We start from the raw sequence: 27,035 nt of genomic DNA on the forward strand, positions 1-27,035 counted from the left end.
CAATATTTCTGAATCACCATCATGTAAAACAAATAAAAATTTGTAAACTGTAAATCAGCATTTTTTTGTGGACTGAATTACAGACAAAATTATATGTATGCATTTGTGTAAGGTTTTGTGCACATACAAAACTATAATATTTTGGTGTATTTTACTGCATGCAGTTATGCATTGCATCATTCATTTGTGGGAACTTTTAATACTGCAAAATTGACTTGAACAGACAGAGACTGAGGCGCTGTACCCACTGACGCGGGTATTCAAAATTATAACCATTATCTAACTTTTAATATTCATATTGTCCAGCTAAGGAAATTACATAATATCAATGAGTAATGGCAAATTAACAAAAAAGAATATCAACAAATGTGGGTGTGAGCAATAGTGGAAATGTTGAAATGCTCTGTGGGTGTATCTGGATATGATTATTTCTTATGAGTGGCTCTTCCATGAAACTACACTACACATTAATACAAGGTACATTGGGTTCTCTTTTTGAGAAGTGTGTTGTGGATTCTGGAGAGCAAATTTTGCTTTCATGTCTTCTCACGTTAAACTAAGGTGGGGTTTTGGCTGCCTTTGGAAGACCATTCTCTGAGTAAAATTCAATCTCACTATGGCCAGGGTGACCTCTGAGTTTATGTGTTTGCTGAAATGTTTCTCCATGTCTCTGATTTCTGTGGTTTTGTTTGAAGACTGTTTCATCCCTCAGATTGCACTCATACGTTTTTTATGGAGATTTGGAGCATTTTTGGCCGGACTTAAAGACTTCCTTGAAGGTCCAGCTGTCAAAATGCAAATGTGATGACACAGTAATCCAAACCGTAAAGAGACATATGTTTGTGAAGGGCATGCACTCTGCAACCTTACACACAAACGACTGGACAAACTGAGACATCAAGAAATACAATTTAAGAGTCAGGTACGTACACATGCAATGTTTGCAGACGATCTGGAGGAGCAAAGGAGTGGTGGAGCTGATGGGAACACTGGGAACGGAGCAGTGGAGTATCCTTGAGGTAAGTAACAACAGGTAAGAATTGCATAGCAAACTGTAAGACCAGACAGTAGCTATGTTTCCATCACCCTCTTTTTATGCACATTTTGAAGTATCGCATCAGAAACAAGTGATGGAAATGGCAAATTTCGAAAAGATTTTGACTTGGTTTTTGAAAGATTTGAAGATTTTGGTTTTTGACTTGTGCGAAAAAGGCTTAATGAGAATAATGGGAGATGGAAACGCTTTTAGCGAATAAATCCCGCATGAGCGTTCAAAAACGTCATGTGACTTTGCGCTATGGGATGGCATAACCTGACTAACCCGTGGACTAATTTTGTTGCCCAGCATCTGAAAAGTTGTTATGGTCATTCTGAAGTGCCCGAGCAAAGTCTGTCGTCAAAGTATTTCTGTATAATTGCCTCCCAGAATGGTCTTCCACGACTGCGTTCCCAAACAGCTGACATTCACCTCCGAAAGCAAGACCGCATTTATTGTGTTTCATCTGCTCTCTCGAAGTGCAAGTAATTTATTATATTTGAGAATTATTATAATCAGTGGCTTCTCCTACTTTTCTTAGTGATATTTAGTGCCAGTTTATCAGGAAGTGACGATTTTGTTCTCTCTAACTCATTGGATGGAAATGGTTTTTATTCGCAAATGTTTTATGCAATATTCCAATTTTGTGCACAAGTAAAATTCGCAACTTAGGATGGAAACACGGCTAATGTGACAGCGAGGAGTGTGCAAGGATATAGGGAGCTTGATTAGCGGTGACAGGTGCGAGGAATCAGACTTGTGACAACCACAACCACAGGGGATTGTTTAACTTATAAAATTTTTAAATGAAGACACTGCAAGAAGATGAAGAGATGAAACATTTGCAAATGTTTTCCTTGTGCTGTACTGGCTGTTCTATCTGTCACATACATTTACTGCTTTACTAAATATGTATCCTTCTTTAATAAGACAATCACAGAATGCTCTGTGACAAGCTAAGAAATCCATCCATTTTCCAAAAGGCTGGCAAGGATGCTAGAACCTATCCCATTGTCTTGGACTATCAAACACCATGGAAAGATGTCCAGTCACACAAATTCGCACATACCTATGGACAATTTAGTGTCTATGTGCCTATGTTGCATGTCTTAAATTGTGGGGGAAACTGGACAAAGCTGAGAAATACTGATTGTAAATATACTTAAATTTAATTATAAAAAAGTAGGTAACACTTTAGCTAGTATACAGTAATAAAGTAGTAAACAGTAATAAATCATTTTTAAACTATTACTTTGTAGTTAATTCATAGTTACTAAATTGCAGTCTTATAAATTGTAGTTAATACATTAATAGGCTATGTACAAATAGTGAATCCTAACACCTAACTCAAACCTGACTAGAAACTTTCATTTCTAACATTTCAATTGGTTTAATATTTAATTTAAAATTTAAGCAGGTTGTGTGTTAATAAAGTCTTAATTTTGTATTTGACACACTACTCTGAAACATTTCTTCAAGCGCTATGACACAATTCAAACAGTCTGCACAAGACGCACACCATACAAAAGTATGTTATGTGACTTGAGGACTGAACTATATTTGTGGGCCAAACAAGAATCTGTGCGTTAACAGCTTGCCTCTCCAGAATCCCCCCAGCTAAATCACATTAGCAAACAGAATTCTGCCTGTCCCAAAGCCAATGCAATAATTGGACTCATTTTTAGGTCTAGACAAACATCTTTCCAAAATCCAACATCTCACTGGGTTGTCCTCTCTTTCACCATGCCAAAATATACAGAGATTCTATTTCCAATGGAAAAAAAGTGTTGTATTTATACAGATCTTATACAGACCTGCTTCTCTCAAGTTAACATCCAGTCAAGGATGTTTAAAGTCAACATGGAACTAAAGTTGAGACTGATTTTATTACCATGTCACCATATGCATTTCTGAGTAAAATGGCTTATTCAACAAGAACTTAATTTTATCCAAAAATATATGGATGACTCATTAAAAAAGAAATTGCAAGGGTTTTGATTAATGCTCCATAACATTTGGGGGGTTACCAGCTCTTTTTAGTCTCAATTATGGATTATGATCTTTTAAAACAACGCTGGTTCAGTAATATAAGAACCTTGATGTGATTTCTCAAAACTCTTCACAAAAAAAAAAAAAAAAAAAAACTCAACTGATGATTAAACAGCACATTTTTCAAAACTCTAGCACTTTTTCATCTGATATGACTATAATGATTGATATGATATTGATATGACTGATATGATACAACTGCTCAAAATTATAAAAAACGATTGAATTACTCCTAAAGCATAGTTTTCAAATACATTATCTATGGATGTGATTTTTCATCATTATTCTTTATCAGACACAGTTTCCATGATACCATGTACTATTTTTCCAGACCATGATATTACTGTGATGCAGGGCCATTGTAATGAGAACCTATGATCAAATGTTGTGATCTGATTACATTATCAATACCTTACATTTCTGAATTTGTTCAATGATTCACTGTAGTAATGTAATGAAACACATATCACATATTTTGTATTACAATATTTAATGGTCAACTACACCGCAAAACTCTCGTTACTGTGTGTGGGTGATCTCAGTTAATGTTCTTGTGGTGTTTCTTTCTTAATTATTTTGAACAAATGATTCTGCAAGTTCAAGGCTTCTTTAAAAGATATTACATTTACATTTAGTCATTTAGTAAATGCTTTTATCCAAAGCAACTTACAAATGAGGATAATGGAAGCAATCAAAATCAACAAAAGAGCAATATGCAAGTGCTATGACAAGTCTCAGGTAGCCTAATAGAATATGAATGCATGATACAGTGCTTTTTTTGTATTACGTGTCAGCTTGTGTTGACCGTTTTGAGTTTTGTCTAGAGTTTTGAAAAATGAAAAAAAATCTAAGTGAAATCTGAAAACTGAAATTAGTGATTTGTAAAAAAAAAAACCAAACAAAAAAAAAAACCCATCAACATGCTTCATTTGGGTTATGAAACTTGTTTGAAAAGGATTTGTAATTTTGTTTTTAGACCACAAATTCTAAAATTATACCAAAGAAGTGCGCTTGTGAGAGAAAGATAAACTTGTTTAGCTTCCCAAAGAACCCAGTGTTAAGGGAACAGTGGATGCAGTTTGTTTCTCCAGGGAAGCAACGAAGTTGTGCAAGTGTGTTTATTTGTTCAAAGCATTGTCACCGTGCACACAGCGGGGAGGAACGAGGACCACGGAGACAAGGATAATTTTCAAAATAACAGTCTTTAATAAACTTAAACAGGGCAAGACAAGGCAAGGCTGAGACACACAGGAACACAAGGAATGTAACGAGTAGACCAGACCAAAACTAACTGAACAGACAGGAACTTAAATACAAGGGATCACACCAGAGGTGGACAGTAACGAAGTAAATTTACTTGAGTATTGTACTTTACTTGAGTATTATTTTTTCTGGAAACTTGCGACTTTAACTTCACTACATTTGAAAGACAAATATCGTACTTTTTACTCAACTACATTTATATCAAGGTCCCCAAGTAGAAAGTCGTTATATGTAGCAGTTTTTACAGTGAGTGCATTTTCAGATTCACTGAACCCTTTTTTTTCTGCGAAAATCCGGCCGGCGATCTGCCAGGACCTTCCTGTGTTGCCAAGTGTTACAGTATTCCTAAGCCTGCAGTTTTCCGCCTAGCTTTGAATGGACATTTGACTTATTTTTTTTTACGCAAATCTGGCAACCTCGGGATCTTCCCCGCTAAACTAAACGTCCGCGCTACTGCACAGCTAAAAGCGCTCTAAAAAGGCATGTGTTAACTCATTAAAGCCCTTTGGAAAATTAACCATGTTTTTACTATAGTAACCATAACTATGGTATTTGCAGTAAAATCACAGTATCCACAAACGTACTATTATCTCACTATAGTAACCATAGGCTATTTGTAGTAAAACTTCAGTAACCACAAATTTACCATAGTTTCATTATATTAACTATAGTTTGATTTTTGTAGTTAAACTATGGCAATACAAATGGTAGGCTAATATATCTGTCAAAAATCGCTGCCCTCACTTTACTATATATATATATATATATATATATATATATATTTACTACATATATGGTAAATTGCTGCTAAAAACTGGTCAGGGAAGTATATAAATCATTTTATTAAAATAATAAATTATTTTATTGTCAAAACACTGCCCATACATATACATTCATTCAAACAACACCCAACCCTAGCCACATGTTGTGAAGTTCACTGATTTCTGAGCATTTTATGAACACTGATCAGTTGATGGCAAAATTCAAAAAGACGGTTCTTTGGTGCAACCTGCACACCCATGACCATACTGAGAGAGTATGATCCAGTTTTCTGAAGAGACTAAAGGTTTGTTTTCTTTTCAATGTTTACTTTGTTTGCCTAAAATGAACCATATCATAGACTTCAGTATCTCTTTGAAAAAGAACTTTGTAACTTTTAAACAAGTATTAAAATGAGTTAAATGTATTTGTAGGAGTGTTAAATAAAAAAATAAAGATGATTATCTTCATTCAGTTGTTCCATTTCTATAGGTTTGGCAACATAAAAACTCTTAATTCCAAAGATAACACAAGATAATCAGTGTATTCAGTAGGTTGCATTAGTGGCATAAGGTATTGTGAGTATACAACAATGCGACAATAAAACAATGCATTTACTTTTTACTTTTGATACTTAAGTACTTTTAAAAACATGTACTTCCGTACTTTTACTTAAGTAAAAATCTGTCTTTACAACTTTCACTTGTAGTGGAGTAGTATTTGACCAGTGGTATCTGTACTTTCACTCAAGTAAGGAAGTTGTGTACTTTGTCCGCCTCTGGATCACACACAGCTGAACAGAATCATAATCGACTAATCAAGGACAGGAAAATAACCAAATATGCAAACAAGAGGGCGGGAAACACACTACACACGACACAGGACTGACAGGCATGTTCTACTCAAGAGTAACATGAGATTGGCAGAAACTGTGTGTTATGTGCCCTTTAATGTCTTTTTGAAATGTCACTCTACTTGTGTGGTTGCTGAGGAGCCACATGAGATTTAGGGATCCTATGTTCAGCTTGAGGCTATGGAGAGCCACCAGACAGTCTCTACTTCTCTCTCATAGGCAGAGAAAAATTATATTCCCCCATGGGTCAGGATGTTTACTTGACTTGCAGCTGATCCTGGACTTGCATCTGCTGAACCTCAAACTCAGGACATGCAGTTTCAGAATATTGACACTAAAACACATTTTGTCTCAGAGTTGAACAGGAGATTGATTCATAACTATTGATCTGAAAGATGCATATTCCATTTTCAGATTGTCTAGAAAGACACAAAGTTCCTTAGGTTTGCCCTTTTGACGGATTCTAGCACAGTCAGAAGAATTAATAATTTCACATAGAGACTTGTTTCTTGATCTACAGAGGCTTGAAAATATTTCATGGGGTTGATCAAAACTCATGCAGTACACGAGGCATTCTGATTAAGAAATGTCTCAACTTGGGGGTAAACTCTACCTTCTCATTGAAAGCAGTTGGCTTGCTGTCTGTTGCAATAAAGAATCTATAGGACACTTTAGCCATCTGCACAAATGGCATAAGTGAATATACATGACTCCTAACAAACAGAAGAACTGGAGTCCTTGGGAGTGTGAAGGAGTGATTTCTAAAGGCTGTGCAGATATTTACTTCATAGTTTTCTCTTACAGGGAGCCTCAGAAAAATTGCTTCAACTTCTCTCTCCCTTCTTGAATCATTCAGGTCTCTCTTTTGAGTGCTCTCTTAAACACACAGCCTTGCTTGTTCTGTTTACATTGCTGTGCATTTTAAGCAGGCCATGTGGTGGGCTTGTATGGCAATTCTCCATTACTGCAGACATGAATGAGCTTTTTGTTTGGTCTCACAAGTTGTTTTCCAAGACGTCTGTTGCTTGGTTCTGGTTCCTGTTTCCTGGATTTGGTTTGAGCATTTTTTTCCTCTCTTTTTAAACTTTTGCTCTAAGAGGAAATCATTTTTGAGTGCAGGAGTGCTGAGAGAACATCAACTGATGACAACTTTGTTCCAGGATCTGTTTTAGTAGCTACAAACCCTTAGCTGCAAACCAATTTACCTATAATTCCCACCTCCCAAAACCAAAAAGGCCAAGTGCTCTAGGTGCAAGCATGTGTGTATCATGGATCCAAACTTTATACAAGACTTTGTAAATATAATGGAATCACATACAACATTTCCAGACCGGAACTGAAGTGGCTGTTGTTCACTTTGCAGGTCCTTTCAAAACAATACCACTTCCATAAAAACATAACCTGGAAATGGCTAAAACCCATTTGTTTAAATCCGTATTCTACTGAGGCTTCTGAAATAAGCCAATGTCTTCTCTCTCTCTGTAATCAGGGTGAAAGGGAGTAATATCCTGAAAGTGGCTGACCACAGACATGGGATCCAAAAGGATCGTGTCCAGAGAAGGAAGGGAGGGGCTGTGTGTGTGATAAGTGTGGTTTACGTTTTGGCCAGAAGTTTCAAAGAAGTTGTAGTTTTCCAACATCAATTTCAAAGGCTTTGTCTCACAATGAAATGTTTACACTTCTGAATCTGTGAAAAAATACATCTCTTCCTTGCAAAGAATGCAAAATCATTCTATAGTCAGTAAAAAGAAAAAGTAGCCAGAAACATTTAAACTGCTAAACTTATTAAATGATTATGTTGTGAAGGACTCACCTTTTTCTTGCTGCAATAGATCTGCCATTTCTTCTCAGCAGGCAAAGCAAACATGGCTTCCCTGTTCTTGTCTGTGAGATCCAGTTCATCCTGAGGAAAGGAGAGGACATGACAGCTGAGCCACATTTAACCTCATATATCTATAAAAGCATGGTGAAAAGCAATGATACCAGCCCTGTCTGTGTGTGTGGGGAGGATGGGTTGTACCTGGTACTCCCTATATATTATGTCCCCTTGAGAGTAGTAATACAAGCCATTTTTGATGTTGATGGGACATTTTTTATGTCCCCATAAGGAAAACAGCTTATAAATCATACAAAAAGAAAAATGCAGAAAGTTTTGTGTGAGGTAGTTTCTGTCAATAAAAAATACATAGCCTATATGGTGAAAATTTTTTCCTTCTTAATGTCTGTAGAATTTTCTCAACTGATCAGAAAAATGTATCTAGTCAAGTCAAGTCAAGTCACCTTTATTTATATAGCGCTTTTAACGATACAGATTGTGTCAAAGCAGCTTTCCAATATCAGAATAGAAAAATAGTGTTAATAATGTAAAATTACAAGATTAAACACTCAATTTTCAGTTAAAGGCATTTCATTATTGAATTATTGATGTCATCGTCCAGCTCAGTTCAGTTTAAATAGTATCTGTGCAATCATGTAGACGATATCGCTGGAAAATAAGTGTCCCCAACTAAGAGAGCCAGAGGCGACAGCGGCAAGGAACCAAAACAAAAAAGTAAATATGAATTACCACACATACAGTTAATTTATGCTGAAAAGTCTATGTATTATGAATTACACTTACAGCAATATCAATTTCATTCTAATAATTGTATTTTTCACTAGAACTCCAGATTATGTTTCAGGAACTAAATTGAAAAGCATTCACAATTCAATTTTGCAAACCTGCAAGTTCTCTATAAAGCCATTAAGCCCCAACTGGGGGCTTATTTACCCATAGTTGAAGACAATTTATTCTCCCTTAAGAATTCCTTTAAGTTTTCATTTGTATTTACTGCCAGAATAGAGCTTTGAACAAGATAAGCTATTCATCAAATATATACAGTCAGGATACATGACTGACACAGAGGCCAGGTTTTGAAAAGTAACTTACTCTGACAGTGTCTGTTTGAAATGATGGATCCAATAACTTGATACTTTTTTCATTTTTTTGTGAAAAATATGAAATAAATATCAAAAAATATTTTGTGAAAAATATAAAACCAGTTACCTTTTATAGAATACAGAAAGAAAAGAGAACTACACAGAGAGTGTAAATTATAGAGTGAAATGGAAAAAAGCCATACAGTAAAACTGAGAACAAAAAGGCAGTGCTAAAGGGAGTGAGGTGCAGTAAAGGCAGAGAAAGAAAGATTTAGAGATGGTCAAAATGGAAGGAAGTCATAAGTGGCCCACAAGGGACTGAGAGGAAACTGTTTTAGCCAGTACTGACCAAGCAGAAAGCCTCATGCATAGATACACAAAAATGGAGAATGAACAACTAAGAGGAATAATTTACCTGAATATGCAAGCATACAGTAAAACCTACCATGAAAGCAAGTCTGATGTTAATGATTTTAAACCTTTTTGTCTCTTGTGTCTAATTTTTCACAACAAAACCATATCTGTATTTAATTTAGATGACATCTGACAGCTACAATAAAGGGAGAAAGACTGTGACTCTATGGACTACTTTCCTAGCAATTTTTTTTTCCTTGTGGGAGGTCAACACTCCCAGTTCACATTATGAAAGAGAGTATAATCTGTAAATATAAAAATATAATCTTTTGTTTTTCATTGAAAAATCAGTGATGAGGGGTTTGGACAGCACAACGGTAAGTGATGATGGACTTGATTTTTGGGTGCATTATTCCTTTAAGGGCTCTAAAATGTGTAATACCAACTGAAACACCCTCAGCAACATGCAGTGATACTTGCCTTTAGATTAATACTCATTTAGGCTGCTCCTAAACGGACAGGAACAATCTTACACAATGACAGCACAATCCTAAACTAATTTGTCAAGACATTTTCTCTATTGGCCCACTCCCTTCTCATCCAGATCTAATCAGGCTAAGTCACAGGGCATAAATAGCAAGGTTGACCGAGGACAGTAGCCAGGAAGCTCATTGGCCGATATCACCACATCCAGAGCACTCAGACACAGAAATGAGGAAGAAACAAATATCTGACCTTTCCACTCCAGGAAGGTTAGGGAGCTGAAAGGAGAAAACGGACTGTTCCGTTATTATGTCATGCTATTCTGTAATCTTCTAAAAATAAAACATTTTTTTGTAAACTCTCTGTCAAGCTTCAGGCACCTGCAAAGGCTGTGTATGTAAGACTTCACTAAGCAATATTGTAATATTAATATTAAAACACTGATCATATCATGTTCATTCTTTCTGGTTAAATGCCACAATTACCTTGCTGCATGATTTGTTTTATCCTAGAACTACACATTTCTACCATATGGACAGTACTTTGACACAGTCACCTCTGATTACTCGTAATTGTAATGAAGAAACATGCCTTTTCTGTAAAGCTGCTTTGAAACAATATGTATTGTGAATAGCCTGTTGGTATGACAGCTGGTTTGGAACGGCACATACACAGTCAAGCGGAATGACAGCAAAATTTTTAAAAATTCCAATACTTGTAGACTAAATATCAGCACACTTGGAATACTGCTTGGCCAATCAAAATCTTATAAAATGAATGATTGTGATGCACAGTGGTTCTAAGCATTAAATAACAAAATATCATACCAACGAAAGTTTAATAATTTTAAAGAGATTTGTGAAACATGTCCATAGAGAGCCTATCAAAATTGTTTTGAAGACAACTGATACAGTACAAGAGAGATGTGTTTACTATTTAGCTGCATATGTTGCAAATAAATATGTAAATGGCCGGTAAATGTATCTTAGAATTTTGGAAAAGAAGATAGCTGTGTTGGGAAAGCCACTTTTAAAAGCAGTTTTTTTACGGAAAGTAAGGCTTTCCACTTATTGCATTGTAATCACATTGTATCAAGTAATTAGATTGCATAGCAGGCATTACCTGGCATATTTATATTACAATCATTCTGCAACCCCACAGATTTATAAAGTTAATACATATAAACCAAATTATATACACGTCTGGGCAAACTTCACCAAAGAGTAGAAATTGGCCTCTGTATGCATATCATATTCCAAAAAACTGTTAAAACTTTTAATCCTGTCAGCTGTGACCCAGTTCTGTCAGGTTTCTTAAAGCTTCCTGTGAGAGAATATTTATTTCATTACAGCAAAAAGTGCATGTTTTGACACATTCTTCATATATGGAAAACACTTTGTTTTGTCTTTGTGGCAAAAGGACAAGTTTTGCTCCACGTTGTGCAGAAAAGCCATTTAAATGTTTAGCACAGCAGTACAATAAGTTTGTTTGCTTGCTTGCTTGTTTGTTTAAATCTATAGGGATAATCCAGAGTGAAAGAATGGTGCATGGCAGCAGTCTGCATTTTTTTTTTCAGTTACAATCACTATTTATATTTACCAAAAATAATTTGAGTCTTTTCTTTGTGTATCAAACATGAGGTTTCTGTGATTTACCTAACTGCTCCCATATGTTGGGCATTCTTTGACTCCAAATGATGAGCTTTATTTTTTCCTTTCCACATTCTGTTTTTAGCTGGAATACAGGGTGGGGAAAGACATTTTAGCCAGACAGAAAAAAAGACAGACAGAAAAGGAAAATTAATTATCTTAAACATTTACATTTAGTTATTTAGCAGACGCTTTTATCCAAAGCGAATTACAAATGAGGACAATGGAAGCAATCAACAAAACAGCAATGATATGCAAGTGCTATAACAAGTCTCAGTTAGCTTAACACAGTAAATAAATAAAAAGAAAACAGACGGAATAGAAAAAAAAATAGAGCAAGCTTATGTTAGAGGCCTTTTTTGCTTTTATTAATTGTATAATAAATAAAAAGAAAACAAATAGATAGAATACAAAAAGAGAATCTAGAGAATCTAGTGTTAGGTTTTAAAATTTAAAAGTTTCTTTTTTTTTTCTTTTTTTTTTAGAAAACAAGCAGTTAGTAAATGAATAGAGTGCAAGCATAAAATGGGCTTTTTTTAAAGAACAGAATTAGAATAGAGAGTGCTAGAGTTAGAGGGTCAAATAAAGATGGAAGAGATGTGTTTTTAGCCGATTCTTGAAGATGGCTAAGGACTGCTCGGATTGAGTTGGGCAGGTCATTCCACCAGAAGGGAACATTTAGGGCCAGTTTTACTAACGGCTTGCACCAGTGCAAACCGTCTTTTGGCGTTAAAATAGTACTGTCAGGTTTTACTAAAGATGCGCAATGAAGAATAAGCGCTGAAAAGGTGTGGACACAATTATTTGCGCCTGAACTTATTGAATATGCATTTCTAGGAGTTTCCCTTTCAGACACAAAATTTATGGGAGGAGAGAATTCAAATGAATCACGCAACACGTTTAACTAACGTTTGTGCTCGTCAAATTACTGGTATTTGCGCCATTATTTGACGACCAAAAAAAGCATGTCTTAAACTATTATGTGCTTGAAATGGCACTGCAGAGATGAGAGAGTGTGTGGTATGGTTGGAGATCGCTTCCTGTTGAGATCGCTTGTTGTTTAAATCGCTTAAGTATAATTTAATTCTCACCATATTTCTGACTTAAAACTAATTTGACATCATCAGCCTTTAATCACTTAATCTAAACCACGAGCGCTGCACGTAGCAGCGCGTTAGCATTCTGTTAGCCTATTAGCTTGTCAAGCGCATCTCCATTCACATTTTCTACCGCTTGTTTTCTCTCTCTCGCTGTTTCTTTTCTCTCTCGCTCCTTTTTTATGAGTCCATCAAACATTTGTGGTGAGTCGGAATCACTCTACAATCACGGTGAGTAATGGCTTCACCTTGCTTCGTCACCTGCACTGCTTGCCACATGTACAGTTTACCTGTCTCTGTCAGCAGCGAGGGATTCACATGTGATAAATGCAGGGAAATAGTTAGACTGACAGAGAAGATTTCAGAATTAGAGACACGCATCCAAACTTTAGTTGAGGACAGTAAGAATGTGAGGGCTGTAGAAACGGCTTTGGATGTGACTAGCTCAGGGACTCCTGTACATTGTTCGGTTCCAGTTTCAGCGCCTCTGCAGCAGGGTAACTGGGTGACTGTGAGGCGGCATAGTCGCAGGTCAAAACACCGCTCTTCCGTTCTGATCAAAACATCAAACAGGTTCTCCCCACTCAGTGAAGCACCCACTGAGAAACCTGATGAAAGTGCTCTAGTTATTGGCGATTCTATTGTCCGGAACGTGAAATAGACACCAGCAACCATAGTCCAATGTTTACCAGGAGCCAGGGAGCCAGAGCGCCTGACATCTTGGCAAATTTAAAAGTGCTGGCTAATGCAAGACGTAAATTCAGTAAGATTGTTATCCACGAGCTAATGATGTTCGACTTCGCCAGTTAGAGATCACTTAAAATAATGTTAAAGAGGTGTGTGAACTTTCAAATATGATGTCAGACACTGTAATATGCTCTGGTCCGCTCCCTGCTTACCGGGGTGAAGAGATTCATAGCAGACTGTCGTCACTCAATGGCTGGATGTCTAAGTGGTGTCCGCAGAGTAACATAGGTTTTATAGACAATTGGAAGAGTTTTTGGGGCAGACCTGACCTGTTGAAAAGAGATGGTCTTCATCCCTCCTGGGGTGGTGCTGCTCTTCTCTATTTCTATAATTTCTATAATTCAAATCCGTTAAAGGATTGTTAGGCTGCATTAATTAGGTCAACCGGAACCGGGAACACTTCCCAAAACACCCAATGTACTTGTTACATCGTTAGAAGAATGGCATCTACGCTAATATTAGTCTGTTTCTTTCTTATTCCAAGTTCACCGTAGCCACCCAGATCCAGACTGTATCCAGATCAGATGGCCACTGCAGCCACCCGGATCCAGTCCGTATCCAGATCAGATGTCAGCGTAGACCAGGACAACTAGATGAGCCCCAGAGACTGATCCCCAGTGAAGACCCTGTCTCCTAGATGGCCATCGGGACAAGAACACAGGAGCCAACTGAGTCCTTTGCACAATCTGACTCTGTTGCAGCCTAGATTTAAACTGCTGATTTTGTCTGGCCAGAGGAGAATGACACTATTTCGACACACTATTTCCCTGTCTAAATACTGTAAAGCTGATGTAAAGCCACCCAGCTTTATATCAAGCTGATGTAAAGCTGCTTTGACACAATTTGCATTGTTAAATACGCTGTACAAATAATAGTGACTTGACTTGACTTGGTAGAAGGGAGAGGATTTTTTCCCATTTTTCCCAATAATTTATTTGGAATGCAAGAAGAACATGAAAATATCGTTTGCCAAGCCATGTTATTTTAAATTTGCTTCAGGAAATAAAAGACGCCTCGGAACCCTCAACTAGGACTCTTGCAACTTCTAGAATTTTTTGTCCTCCGGTTCTTTTCAACATACTATGGCTTCTTTATTTCTTTAATCTTTATTAGCGACTGCTCTAATTTGGTATATTGCGTTGGTCGATATGTAAATGAGATGTTGCATCTGTGTTCTTTAATTTAGTAAATAACCCACAGAAATTTCCACGCCCATAGGCACTCTTTTGGAACTGTGCTCTTGCGCTAATTTGCCCTGCTTAAGTCAAACTGGCCCTTAATTTAAAAGTCCATGAAAGTGATTTTGTGCCTCTTTGGGATGGCACAATAAAGCGACGTTCACTTGCAGAACGCAAGCTTCTAGAGCAGAGGTGTCAAACTCAGTTCCTGGAGGGCCACAGCCCTGCACAGTTTAGATGCAACTCTAATTAAACACACCTGATCCAGCTAATCAAGTCATTAAGGCTTATTTGAAAACTACACGGTATGTGTGTTGGAGCAGGATTGAAACTAAACTATGCAGGGCTGCAGCCCTCCAGGAACTGAGTTTGACACCCCTGTTCTAGAGGGTACATAAGTCTGAAGTAATGAATTTAGGTAAAGGGGTACAGAGTCAGTGGTGGTTTTTGTAGGTAAACATTAATGCATTGAATTTTATGCGAGCAGTTATAGGTAGCCAGTGCAAAATGATAAACAGAGGTGTGACGTGCATTCTTTTTGGTTCATTAAAAATGAATCTTGCTGCCACATTCTGGATTAATTGTAAAGGTTTGATAGAACTGGCAGGAAGAACTGCCAAGAGAGTATTGCAATCCAGCCTGGACAGAACAAGAGCTTGAACAAGTAGTTGTGAAGCATGTTCCAAAAGAAAGGGCCTCATCTTCTTGATGTTGAATAAAGCAAATCTGTAGGACCGGGCAGTTTTAGCAATGTGGTCTGAGAAAGTCAGATGATCATCAATCACAACTCCAAGGTTTCTGGCTGATTTTGAAGGAGTTATGGTTGATGTGCCTAACTGGATGGTGAAATTGTGATGAAACGATGGGTTTGATGGAACCACAAGCAGTTCTGTCTTGGCAAGGTTGAGCTGAAGGTGATGGTCCTTCATCCAGCAAGAAATGTCAGTTAGACAAGCTGAGATGCGAGCAGTTATCGTCAGATCATCAGGATGGAATGAGAGGTAGAGTTGAGTGTCATCAGAATAGCAGTGATTTGAAAAGCCATGTTTCTGAATGACAGAACCTAGTGATGCTATGTAGACAGAGAAGAGAAGTGGTCCAAGAACTGAGCCCTGAGGCACGCCAGTAGTTAGATGTTGCGACTTGGACACCTCACCTCTCCAAGATACCTTGAAGGACCTATCTGAGAGGTAAGACTCAAACCATTGGAGTATGGTTCCTGAGATTCCCTTTGCCAATAGGGTTGACAGGAGGATCTGGTGTCAAAAGCAGCGGACAGATCCAGCAAGATAAGTATTGAAGATTTAGAATCCACTCTTGCCAGTCTTAGGGTTTCAACAACTGAGAGCAAGGCAGTCTCGGTTGAATGTCCACTTCTAAAACCAGACTGGTTCCTGTCGAGAAGGTTGTTCTGTGTGAGAAAGGCTTAGTTGAACACAGCTCGTTCAAGTGTTTTTGCAATGAAAGGAAGATGGGAAACCGGTCTGTAGTTCTCTAAAAGAGATGGGTTAAGGGTTGGTTTCTTAAAAGTGTCATCGGATGCAACATGCACTTTTACAAGTTGTTTGAACTGAAATATGTGTTGGCAGTGTGTGTACACAACCACCCTGTAATGATAAAGGTTTTTTTTTTTTTAATCTTGTTAAATCATTTCCCCTTTTTCATATCAAGCCATTCTCAGATGCCTGTCTGTGTGACAGCACACGGACCCAGGCCCATCGCACGATTGTTGATTGACACTAGCGTTTTACCTTAGACCCACCCTGAGTGAGCTGTCATCAGTCCGCCCATTGTTTCGACGCTGGAGCAGGACTTGACAAGAATGGCTCCTAAGCGATTGAGTTGTTCTGTTGTTGGATATAATAATGAACATATCAGTTATCATTTACTCCCGACATCTGAACCGTTGAAGACGCAGTGGATTACCTTAGTTTTGAAGGGAATGCACCCCCGATCTGCCTAAATGCATTTATGTTTGCGCGAATCATTCATGGTCCAGCCTCACCTACAGAAGAAGTGATTATAAGGTTCTTTTATGAATCTTTGCAAATCGCCTTTCCTAATAACGTGCTAGTTAGCAAGTTCCGCTGCTTAAGTAAACAGTATCATGAGAACGGCTCGTCACATTTAACACACAGGGAAAATGTGTTGCGGACGCCTCGCAGATACAAAAATAATGTTTTATGTTTTGATTAAAAGAGCATTAAACGTCAGCGAAACCCTAAGAATTCACAACATTTTTTTTACAATAGTGCTTTAGTAAATAGTGTTTATTTTTGACAATAAACGCCCCGAATGCATGAACATGTCTGCGCAGCTCTGAATGAACTCCTTTTGTGGATGCGTTCTTCACGCAACAACGTGCAGAAACACGGCAACTAAACTCTAAAAAATTCACAGTGTTTTATTATAATAGTGTTCTCATTATAATGTTATGTATGACAGTCCCAGTCATAGTTATATTCTGCATTATTTCTCCTGCTCGTGCTGTGTGCGCTGAAGAGATGACCACCGTAGTACTAAAATAAAGTTTTGCTGCTTTACTGCAGCACAACTCAACCAAATGCATCTTATACGAGATAAATAATATTTCATTAGATCATAGATCAAACAGACAAGTAGTAGGATGATTAGAAAGGATGAGAGTGAAGAGAAGGATGTAAACGAGTGGAAAAGTTGTCAGCTCTTAAAGGGTTCATGACATGATTTTTTAACAATTATTTTAATATGCTCCTTGAGGTTCACCTAACATGTATGTGGAAAAATGATTATATTCAATAATATAATATTTTCACATTATATTATTATATGTGTTTTAATTATGAAATTGTTTACTTCTGGTTTGCAATGCAGCTTCTGTAAAATCCAATACTGCTGGCTGCTTCATCTTTCAACAAAAGTTTATTTTAGAACTCTCTACTAAACTGTGTATTGTTTACAAAACAATCTGCAGTCAAATGCTCCAAACAAACATATAACTCTTCCATGCGATCTGGGACACCATTACAAACCGTCCACTTGTTTCTGGCAATCAGATCCTTCTGAAGTCTATACAGAGTTTAAACAAGCTGTTTAAACAGGGTGCATCACAACAAACACTATTTTACTCTTCCATTTATCCTGTTGTGAACAGATTTGTAAGGACCAACAACAGAATTCAACGGTGTAGTGGCGAAGGTATAATGCATGTAGGTCTTTTGCTTGCACTACTGTAGTGTTTATCCAATTTCATTAGGATTCAGTTTCAACTTGATTCTAACTCTTTGTTTAAACTGACTGCAGAGTCGTGGATCTCACAATCACAAACTCACCAGTCTGATCTTAATCAGAGGGTGCAAGGTTAACCATTACCTTTAAGTCAGCCACCTACTGTTTACTCATAACAAAAAGTGTTCTTTGTTTGGTCACTTCAATACAACTTGCTAAGTCAGTGTATGAAAGAAATCAAAAGGTCTCCTGTACCTACTGCTCCTTATTCATGAGCCTACAGTATGTTCTATACTGGACACAGATTTGCAGTAACAAGCTTCCACATAATCCACTAGTCATAATGATTTTAGGAGAGTTCAGCATAAATCTATAACATTTTATTTGTTGGGTAAGAATGTATCATGCCAATTACATCATTAGACATAGGCGGGGCCTATGGCATTATGATGCATAACTATTCATTGATGTCTTGCTCTGAAGGCAGACATATACATATGCATATGCATGTAACAAATCTCACAAGAATTTTCCACTTATGTGTTACATGGATTATGGATATGGATTACTTGAAAGAATAGAGTAATAAATTAAACATATTTAATGGCATAAACCTGACCACCAGAATAGCTGTCAAATACTAACCACTAATTCAGAGAAACGGGCATGCAGTTCTTCCTCCGGGGGCATGGGGGCACTGAACTCCAGCAGCTGCAGCGGTACACTGTCTTTCAGGTTGATCTCAGGGGGTTCACTGCTGCTGAAGCAGCACAGGAAGCCCAGGGTGGGCCGTGTGCGCTTCCGGGGAGGCATCCTCTCCTATCCGGAGGGGCCGACAGCCAGCGAGGCGAAGAGTCTGCTATCTAGGGGGCATGATCTGAAAGAGAGAAAAGAACCAATCAGGACTAAAACACACACACACACACAAAAGATGTCTACATAATCATTTATCACAAACTAGATGGTTTTAAATCTACTGAAAAACATTAAAGACATAGTTCACCCAAAAATAAAAATTGTCATCATTTACTCACCTTCATGTTGTTCCAAACCTGTATGAATTTCTTCCTTCTGTTGAACACAAAAGAAGATATTTTGAAGATTGTTGGATTGCAACCAAACAGTTGCTGTTAGCCATTGACTCCATAGTATTTTTTCCATACTCACTTTCCATACATGTCAATGGCTACCAGCGACAGAAGACATAAATTAATACAGGTTTGGAACAACTTGAAGGTTAGGAAATGATGACAGAATTTTCATTTTTGGGTGAACTATCCCTTTAAGACATATATCAAGAAACTGAATACATGTATCGAGCATTCAACCACAGAAATAAAAAGCCAAAAGAAACTCTTGAGCAAAGCTGAAGCCTCCTATTAACAGTTTTGAATGCTACCTTTATTTTTATTTTTTATTATTATTATAATTATATTTTTTTAAAGCCCTCAATACTCCCCGATGCGATGTTCCCTAAACTCAAGTACACCACTGATGTTGAATTTAAAGCAGATTCAAAGCAGTCTAACAGCTTTAATTGCTCAACATCAGAATGGGAACATCAATGAAAAACAGAGGCTGTTGTTCTACAGGCTGAATCCTTCAGCTGTGTGGAGTGGCCGTGAAGGAACTGGGTTTCTGAAAAGCAACCGCTCTCATCACTCTCCAGAACTTCTTCGGTCCATGTGGGCATAGAGAATGGAACCGCCTGGCACCTCTCTGGATGTGCTGGAATAACCCCCGGGACACTACAAAGACTTCTCTGTTTTCAGGCTACAATGTTCGCCAATGGCAAAAGAGAAGGAAAGTGAGGGAGGACATGAGTAATTGCCAGAAAAGGCGGCTGTACCCATCACACTCACCGGAACAGAGAAGACAAAAAATGGAAAGGAGCCCAGCATTCCTAGAGTCCCTGCTCTCAAGATTAAGTAGTGGTTTCCAAAATTGTGACAAAGAAATACAACTGTCAGCCTTGCTTATATCAAATTCTACAAGTGCAGTTACAAGTGTTTGGTACAAAAAAGTTAAAGGGGTCATGAACTGAGCAATCAAAATTCCCTTGATCTTTCGACATATAAAAGGTACTATACTATTGTACTATAAAAACATCCTGTTTGTTTCAGAACTCAAAACTTTGTCATTACTCTAAAAACAGCTTATATTGAAAGCAGTCTGCCAAAACGACTGCTTTTGAAAAGTTCTACTCTATGATAATAGTGTGGATAAGTGCCACCTCCGCAGAAGAAGATTGACATCACTGCCTGTTTAGGCCTGCCCACCGATTTGCACATAGTGCTTTCGAAAGAGGTGAACTATGCTGACTATATTGGATCTGACAATCATGTCACAACACACAAGCATGAGTAACTGTTTTTATTACGTGATCACTATTGCTTTGTCTGTTAAACAGATCGTTTGATATGTACTGAGTATTTATACGCTTTTAACCTAAATCACAGCAGTGTCCATCTGTGAAGGACGTAGACTGTCAAACATACACAAGCCAATCACACTGGGCGTTTACTTCCAAGTCTACAATCCGCCACGCCTGTTCAAATGGAGCGTTCTGATGAGGGGGGTCAAAAACAGGACAGAAAATTATGTAAAATTATTAGAAAATTATTATAAATTAATATCAAAATAGTATGACATAATACGGTTGCTGGATTTTTGTCAGTCCAAGGTGGTCCGGTAGCTATATCTAGCTTGTCCAAGATGATCTGCCAAGATAAATAAAAGGTGATCAGCAATCTAGACCAGCCTCAACTGGCTAAAAAACAAGTTTCCACTATATTAAGACAGCTTTCCTAACAAAAAGTGTTAGAGTTGAGAATGAATAATTTATTTTATTCAGATCAATTAATTTACAAAAAGAAATAAAAAATAAAACAGATTTTTGTGGGGGTGGGGGGATGTTTTACCTAAGCTTGCTATTGGAATTGAATGTGATGAGAGAGAAAGACTTAAAGAAAGACTGGTTGCCACTAAATAATACAAATAAACAATCAGATGAATAAAATCTCATCATATAGATCAGGGATGGGCAACTGGTGGACCATGCAATGTCTTTTAGTACGGCCCACTGGATCATATTAGACTCGGATGATCAATTTTAAAATATTTGAAAAGTCAAGTAAAGATTGCTTTCAGTTTATGACGTTAATACTATCTCCAACCAGGTGAGGTCGCTACAGTTTCCAGCTGCTCCCTGTATTAATTTCAGCGTAGTAGGACGTGCACTCTAATGTAAACATTCACTAACATTAGCAAATAATAAATGAAAAACTGACCATGAAAACAACATTTTTCAGTCAAGATGGTAAACAAAATATCTTTTTAACAAGTTCAAGGGATACCCATATGTTTGGATTGTTTTGAAATCTTTATTTTTGTGCTGTTGTATCCTTTGTGTTTTTGACCCGCCACCTACTGGATATTTAAGGTACTACTCATGACATGTTTAGTTTCACTTTCGATTTCTCTCAGTGAAGATCTCCTAAAACAATTTGCATGCAATGTACTTTGAGTGGTTTATTTCTTCTTTTGAGCCTTGGATATATATGGCCTTAAGTGCCATATTTGTGTTAAAAAATACTGATGTCCATAAGGAGTTATTTAATTGTTTATATAATTGATTGATACTGCATTTATTATGGGAAAACGAATTGCTTTAATAATTAATGCTACATGCAAACAGTTTAAGGGAACGTTAGGTTTTCTTTGTTCGTTATCTGTTAACCCTTTGCTTAAGTAACGCATTGGTGAGAACAGAATAATTTTTATTTAAATCGCCATCACACCACTGCTCAATGGGGACAATGGGGACGCCAGAGCTGCACTTGCCTCAAATTTCAAAGGTAAAATGCATAGTCAACAAAAGCTTTTTGCCAAATGCATGTCAGAAATGTTGAAATGCATTAAACTATGTTCTTAGGGTTTCAGCGGGTCCTTAAAATGTCTTCAGTTTAATTATTTAAATTTAAGGCCATAAAACTCTTAAATGGTACAAAAGTCTTAATTATAAGAGGTCTTAAATTTGTGGACGGAAGAACAAGAATTGCTATATAGATTAATATGACGATTAAACTTCAAAACGCTGTATTTTCACTGAAAAAACTTGAGCCCTGCACGTTTCAAAGTCAGGTGCTGCGCTGCCTTACTACGGTTACCGGTGTTGTGCCCATTTTCGACTCCCTGCCAAATTATTACCCCCTCGCTGAAATTGCTACCTGATTGCCTAATCCTAACCCCTCCCCCACACCTAACCCTAAACCTACCAATACAAGATGGGTAATAATCTGGCGGGGGTCAGAATTCGGCAATACACCGGGAACTGCTATATTCTGCCATTCCCAAAATGAAACCTGATGGCAGAGAATGAATTTGCATTTTCAATAAGCCTGTCTGCAATTTTTGCTACATATTTTTAAATGTGAACCAGTGGATCGTCAAAAAGCTAATGCATTATAAAAATCTATACAATTAAGATACTAAGACAGTGGCGGCTCGTCTGGGGAGGCACAGCTTCCCCAAAAATTTTGAGGTGAAAATGGGAGGAGGACAATTTAATGTCAATAACATTCATAATTAATCTCAGTTCATGTCTCAGAATGTGTATTTTTTGTTTGTAATTTCACAGCTGTAATACCATAACATGTTACTGAAGTTGGGAAGCGCCACTTTTCTATCGCGAATGTACCGAATCTGCTGATGTAATTACAACTGCTTAGTGATAGAGAAGGGGAGGGGGAGGGGAGAACTGAGCCAAAGCCATTAGAAGGCAAGCCTGCAACCAATAGCCGAAAAAGCATAACGGCTAAAGCTAATGCTTCCGGTCTGGCAGTACGTGGGAAAGGAGACCAGAGGCTGTTTTTTTTTTTAATGGATGTCAATGGAGGAGAGGCTTCACTGCGCTGAATAAACAGCCTTTTCACGAGTTCACACTTACATATAATCAAACTGAGTAAAGGTTATGCGTATTTGGTGTGCTGTCCAGGGAGAGGGCTCTGAGCTCGGCAAGGCTCCTGAGCCCGGGGCTCTCCCGCTGTCCGGGGAGAGGGGTCCGAGCTCGGTGTTTGGCCCGGCCACAAAGTGCTCCCCCGAGTGCTTCTCCCCGAGCGGGGGTAGAACGGGCTAAAGGTGTGGAGTCGGGGTGGTGGAGGGATGCTGAAAGTCGAGATAATGGAGGTAGGACGTACTTGGTTATTTATAGGAGATTCCTTGTGCGTTAATTGGATAAATGGTGTAATCACTAATGATTACACCATTTAAGATACTAAGACAGTGGCATCGTGTTAATTATCTGTGCGTGCTCCTCCTGAAATTTGTTTATAAAACATCACTTAGAGGAAACGGCTCATCATTTAATGAGTCGACAGCCTATCTGCTAATCTTCAACATCTTTGACACTAAACAATGCTTTTGGATTGAACTATTTTTAGAGTTTACCACGAAAAAAATGCTGTTTTATAACAGTCACTGACGTTTTGCAACAGGTGGAATTCAGCTTTCGGCACTTCTCATTAATTCCTATGGTATCCGCAAACGGCGATTGAGTGTCGCACAACTCTGACTGAAATTCAATGATGTCAAAGCTGTAATGTGATTGGTTATTAAGGCACACGTGAACCAAGGTAGCCGTTACGCTTTCTCCGATAGTAATACAGACCCTCTCTCTATAGTAAAACATTCTCTGACTGAGCTCTCGTGCCTCCGTTGGTAAAAAATAAATAAAAATTAGCCAATCACCATCGAGTGTTCACTTTCAGCGCTGAGGAGTGTTGAGAAAAGAAACCACACAGGGGGAGACTAGCCTCCCTTCTGGTATATCAACCAATCATCATAGAGACTCAAATTACTTGATATTAGTTTGAACGTCTCCCGCTGCATTGATAATGTACCAAGTACTTATGATGAGTAGTGATACTTGAGTAGTGATATTTGATCGCCAACAGATTTACCAAACTGTCATCCAAACAGTATATATACACAAATTAAAAATAAAGGGAGAACACGCCTAAGCTGGATATAGGCTACAGCAGTCGGCTTAATTAAATGGCACAACAGGCAGCTCTACGGTGGCTGAGAAGTTTGTGTAATTTGTGGTACTGTCTCTGTGATTCTATTGTATGAAACTTTATGTGCTGCCGTCTTGACCAGGTCTCACTGGAAGAAGAGATAGCAATATATCAGTGTGATTTCCTGGTTAAATAAAGGAAATAATAATAATAAAGTGCAAAACAAATCACAATTCTGAAAAATTAAATAAATAAATAACAAATGCAAATGCAAATCTAAAAAAAACAAAAGAACAATTCAGAAAACATTATAACAACTCAGAAAACACAATGACAAATTTGAAAACAAAATACCAAGTCAGAAAACACAATGACAAATCCAAGTATACAGGTGCATCTCAATAAATTAGAATGTCGTGGAAAAGTTCATTTATTTCAGGAATTCAACTCAAATTGTGAAACTCGTGTATTAAATAAATTCAGTGCACACAGACTGAAGTAGTTTAAGTCTTTGGTTCTTTTAATTGTGATGATTTTGGCTCACATTTAGCAAAAACCCACCAATTCACTATCTCAAATTAGAATACTTCACAAGACCAATAATAATAAAAAAAAAATTAGTGAATTGTTGGCCTTCTGGAAAGTATGTTCATTTACTGTACATGTACGCAATACTTGGTAGGGGCTCCTTTTGCTTTAATTACTGCCTCAATTCGGCGTGGCATAGAGCTGATCAGTTTGTGGCACTGCTGAGGTGGTATGGAAGCCCAGGTTTCTTTGACAGTGGCCTTCAGCTCATCTGCATTTTTTGGTCTCTTGTTTCTCATTTTCCTCTTTACAATACCCCATAGATTCTCTATGGTGTTCAGGTCTGGTGAGTTTGCTGGCCAGTCAAGCACACCAACACCATGGTCATTTAACCAACTTTTGGTGCTTTTGGCAGTGTGGGCAGGTGCCAAATCCTGCTGGAAAATGAAATCAGCATCTTTAAAAAGCTGGTCACCAGAAGGAAGCATGAAGTGCTCCAAAATTTCTTGGTAAACGGGTGCAGTGACTTTGGTTTTCAAAAAACACAATGGACCAATTGTGACATTGCAACAGATGACATTGCACCCCAAATCATCACAGACTGTGGAAACTTAACACTGGACTTCAAGCAACTTGGGCTATGAGCTTCTCCACCCTTCCTCCAGACTCTAGGACCTTGGTTTCCAAATGAAATACAAAACTTGCTCTCATCTGAAAAGAGGACTTTGGACCACTGGGCAACAGTCCAGTTCTTCTTCTCCTTAGCCCAGGTAAGACGCCTCTGACGTTGTCTGTGGTTCAGGAGAGGACAACTGTAGCCAAATTGCTTGACACGTCTGTGTGTGGTGGCTCTTGATGCCTTGACCCCAGCCTCAGTCCATTCCTTGTGAAGTTCACACAAATTCTTGAATCGATTTTGCTTGACAATCCTCATAAGGCTGCTGTTCTCTCGGTTGGTTGTGCATCTTTTTCTTCCACACTTTTTCCTTCCACTCAACTTTCTGTTAACATGCTTGGATACAGCACTGTGAACAGCCAGCTTCTTTGGCAATGAATGTTTGTGGCTTACCCTCCTTGTGAAGGGTGTCAATGATTGTCTTCTGGACAACTGTCAGATCAGCAGTCTTCCCCATGATTGTGTAGCCTAGTGAACCAAACTGAGAGACCATTTTGAAGGCTCAGGAAACCTTTGCAGGTGTTTTGAGTTGATTAGCTGATTGGCATGTCACCATATTCTAATTTGTTGAGATAGTGAATTGGTGGGTTTTTGTTAAATGTGAGCCAAAATCATCACAATTAAAAGAACCAAAGACTTAAACTACTTCAGTCTGTGTGCACTGAATTTATTTAATACACAAATTTCACAATTTGAGTTGAATTCCTGAAATAAATGAACTTTTCCACAACATTCTAATTTATTGAGATGCACCTGTAGGGCTCTGCGGACCAAAAAGGGGGCGTTTCTCAAACGTTCAATACTGCCTAATAAAGTAGCGTTTATGAGAGCTGTGCAGTTTTTGTGTACAGCTGTTACGAGGGAAACCGTTCCAAAAGCGCCTCCTACTGGCAGAGAATCAATTTTAATACAATACATTTAAACTGAGCTACTTTACCATCTCCGAACTTTGTACCACTAGTCTGCTGTTCTTCCTGTATACCTTGATTGACAGATGTCTCATCCAGTCAGCGAGCGGTGAGTAATCAATTCTCAAACCAATGACACTGTCTCAAACTATACCTACCTCTTCCGGTTTGTCTGATTTGTCATTGTGCTTTCTGACTTATTTTGTTTTCGGATTTGTCGTTGTGTTTTCTGACTTGTTATAATGTTTTCGGAATTGTTGTTGTGCTTTCTGAATTGTTATTTTTTAGATTTGCATTTGCGTTTGTAATTTGTTATTTTGTTTTCAGAATTGTGATTTATTTTGCACTTCTCGGCCACCGTACAGCTCTCTTTTAACACAGACTTTTAAGAAGGGATGGATGTTTGCTTCAAGTGATAGGCCAGGTAAGTGAAATTATATTATCTTGCTGTAGGCTATGTGTGTTGACTAAAATCAACCAAAAAAACATTTTAAAGTGGTTAAGCAAATATAATAATAATAATAATCATCATCATCATCATCATCATCGGCAGAGATCCACAGACCAATACAATTAGTGTGCCTCCTCTATTTTAAAACCCATGAGCCACCACTGCACTAAGATATATTTATATGTTATTTAATATAATAATTGATTGATAATAATTATTTAAATTAATATAATAATTAATACTTTTGACTCATCCCTTTTTTTTAAAATTGTTTAAAGGCTGAAATGTGAAGTGAAGGTCTTAAAAAGGTCTTTAAAATTTTTACATTTGATTTTAAAAATCCTGCAGATACCCAGTTATTTTATGGTACCATTTGAAATTACTTTTTTTTTTTTTTTTTTGAATAAGCTCTTTTTAACTGGCCTCTTATGTTGTTTTGAGAATGTTCTGTAGGCCACTAATAAAAAAATAGGACCTCTGTACAGTTTGCAAATTTACAGACAATACAATTGAGATGTTTACATTGGCTTGTTGGGGTAATGTTGCTTCAATAAAAAGGAAATTGAGTAAAACGGTGTAAAAGGTGTGTGGATGTGGATTAGTAATCTGGCCCCTTGGTATAAAGGAGAAAAAAATGCCGGCGAACAAACAAACATAACCAGCATAACCGTTTGTTAAAGCCTTAAAGCTACATTATAAATACATAAACAAATAAACATAAGCAAAGACAAATGCTACTTTAAACTTTAACACTGGGATAAATTTAGTATAACTATAATAATTTACTGATATTATGTAAAGTCTCAGATGCTTGTGAGGAAGATTAGGAAAGATATCTCTGTGGCGAGTGAAGTTGCTGTC

The 27,035-nt window shown here is 37.6% G+C and overlaps 1 protein-coding gene across 7 annotated transcripts in view; it reads right to left on the minus strand.

Moving 5' to 3' along the window:
• The window catches only part of daam2 (dishevelled associated activator of morphogenesis 2), a 161,278-nt gene that overhangs the window by 39,948 nt on the left and 94,295 nt on the right, over nucleotides 1-27,035 (minus strand). For 5 of the 7 annotated variants that reach the window (XM_058748714.1, XM_058748717.1, XM_058748711.1 and 2 more), the window contains exons 2-4: nucleotides 18,629-18,665; nucleotides 18,240-18,471; nucleotides 7,774-7,863 (exon numbers count right to left, since the gene is read on the minus strand). In XM_058748714.1, the coding sequence (XP_058604697.1) occupies nucleotides 7,774-7,863; nucleotides 18,240-18,407 (258 nt within the window). In that variant the 5' untranslated portion in view covers nucleotides 18,408-18,471; nucleotides 18,629-18,665. The remainder of the gene's footprint in view (nucleotides 1-7,773; nucleotides 7,864-18,239; nucleotides 18,472-18,628; nucleotides 18,666-27,035) is intronic. The other 2 variants (XM_058748715.1, XM_058748712.1) reach the window with 1 other exon arrangement.

This window comes from Onychostoma macrolepis, chromosome 17 (assembly GCF_012432095.1).
Source record: "Onychostoma macrolepis isolate SWU-2019 chromosome 17, ASM1243209v1, whole genome shotgun sequence".
NCBI lineage: Eukaryota > Metazoa > Chordata > Actinopteri > Cypriniformes > Cyprinidae > Onychostoma > Onychostoma macrolepis.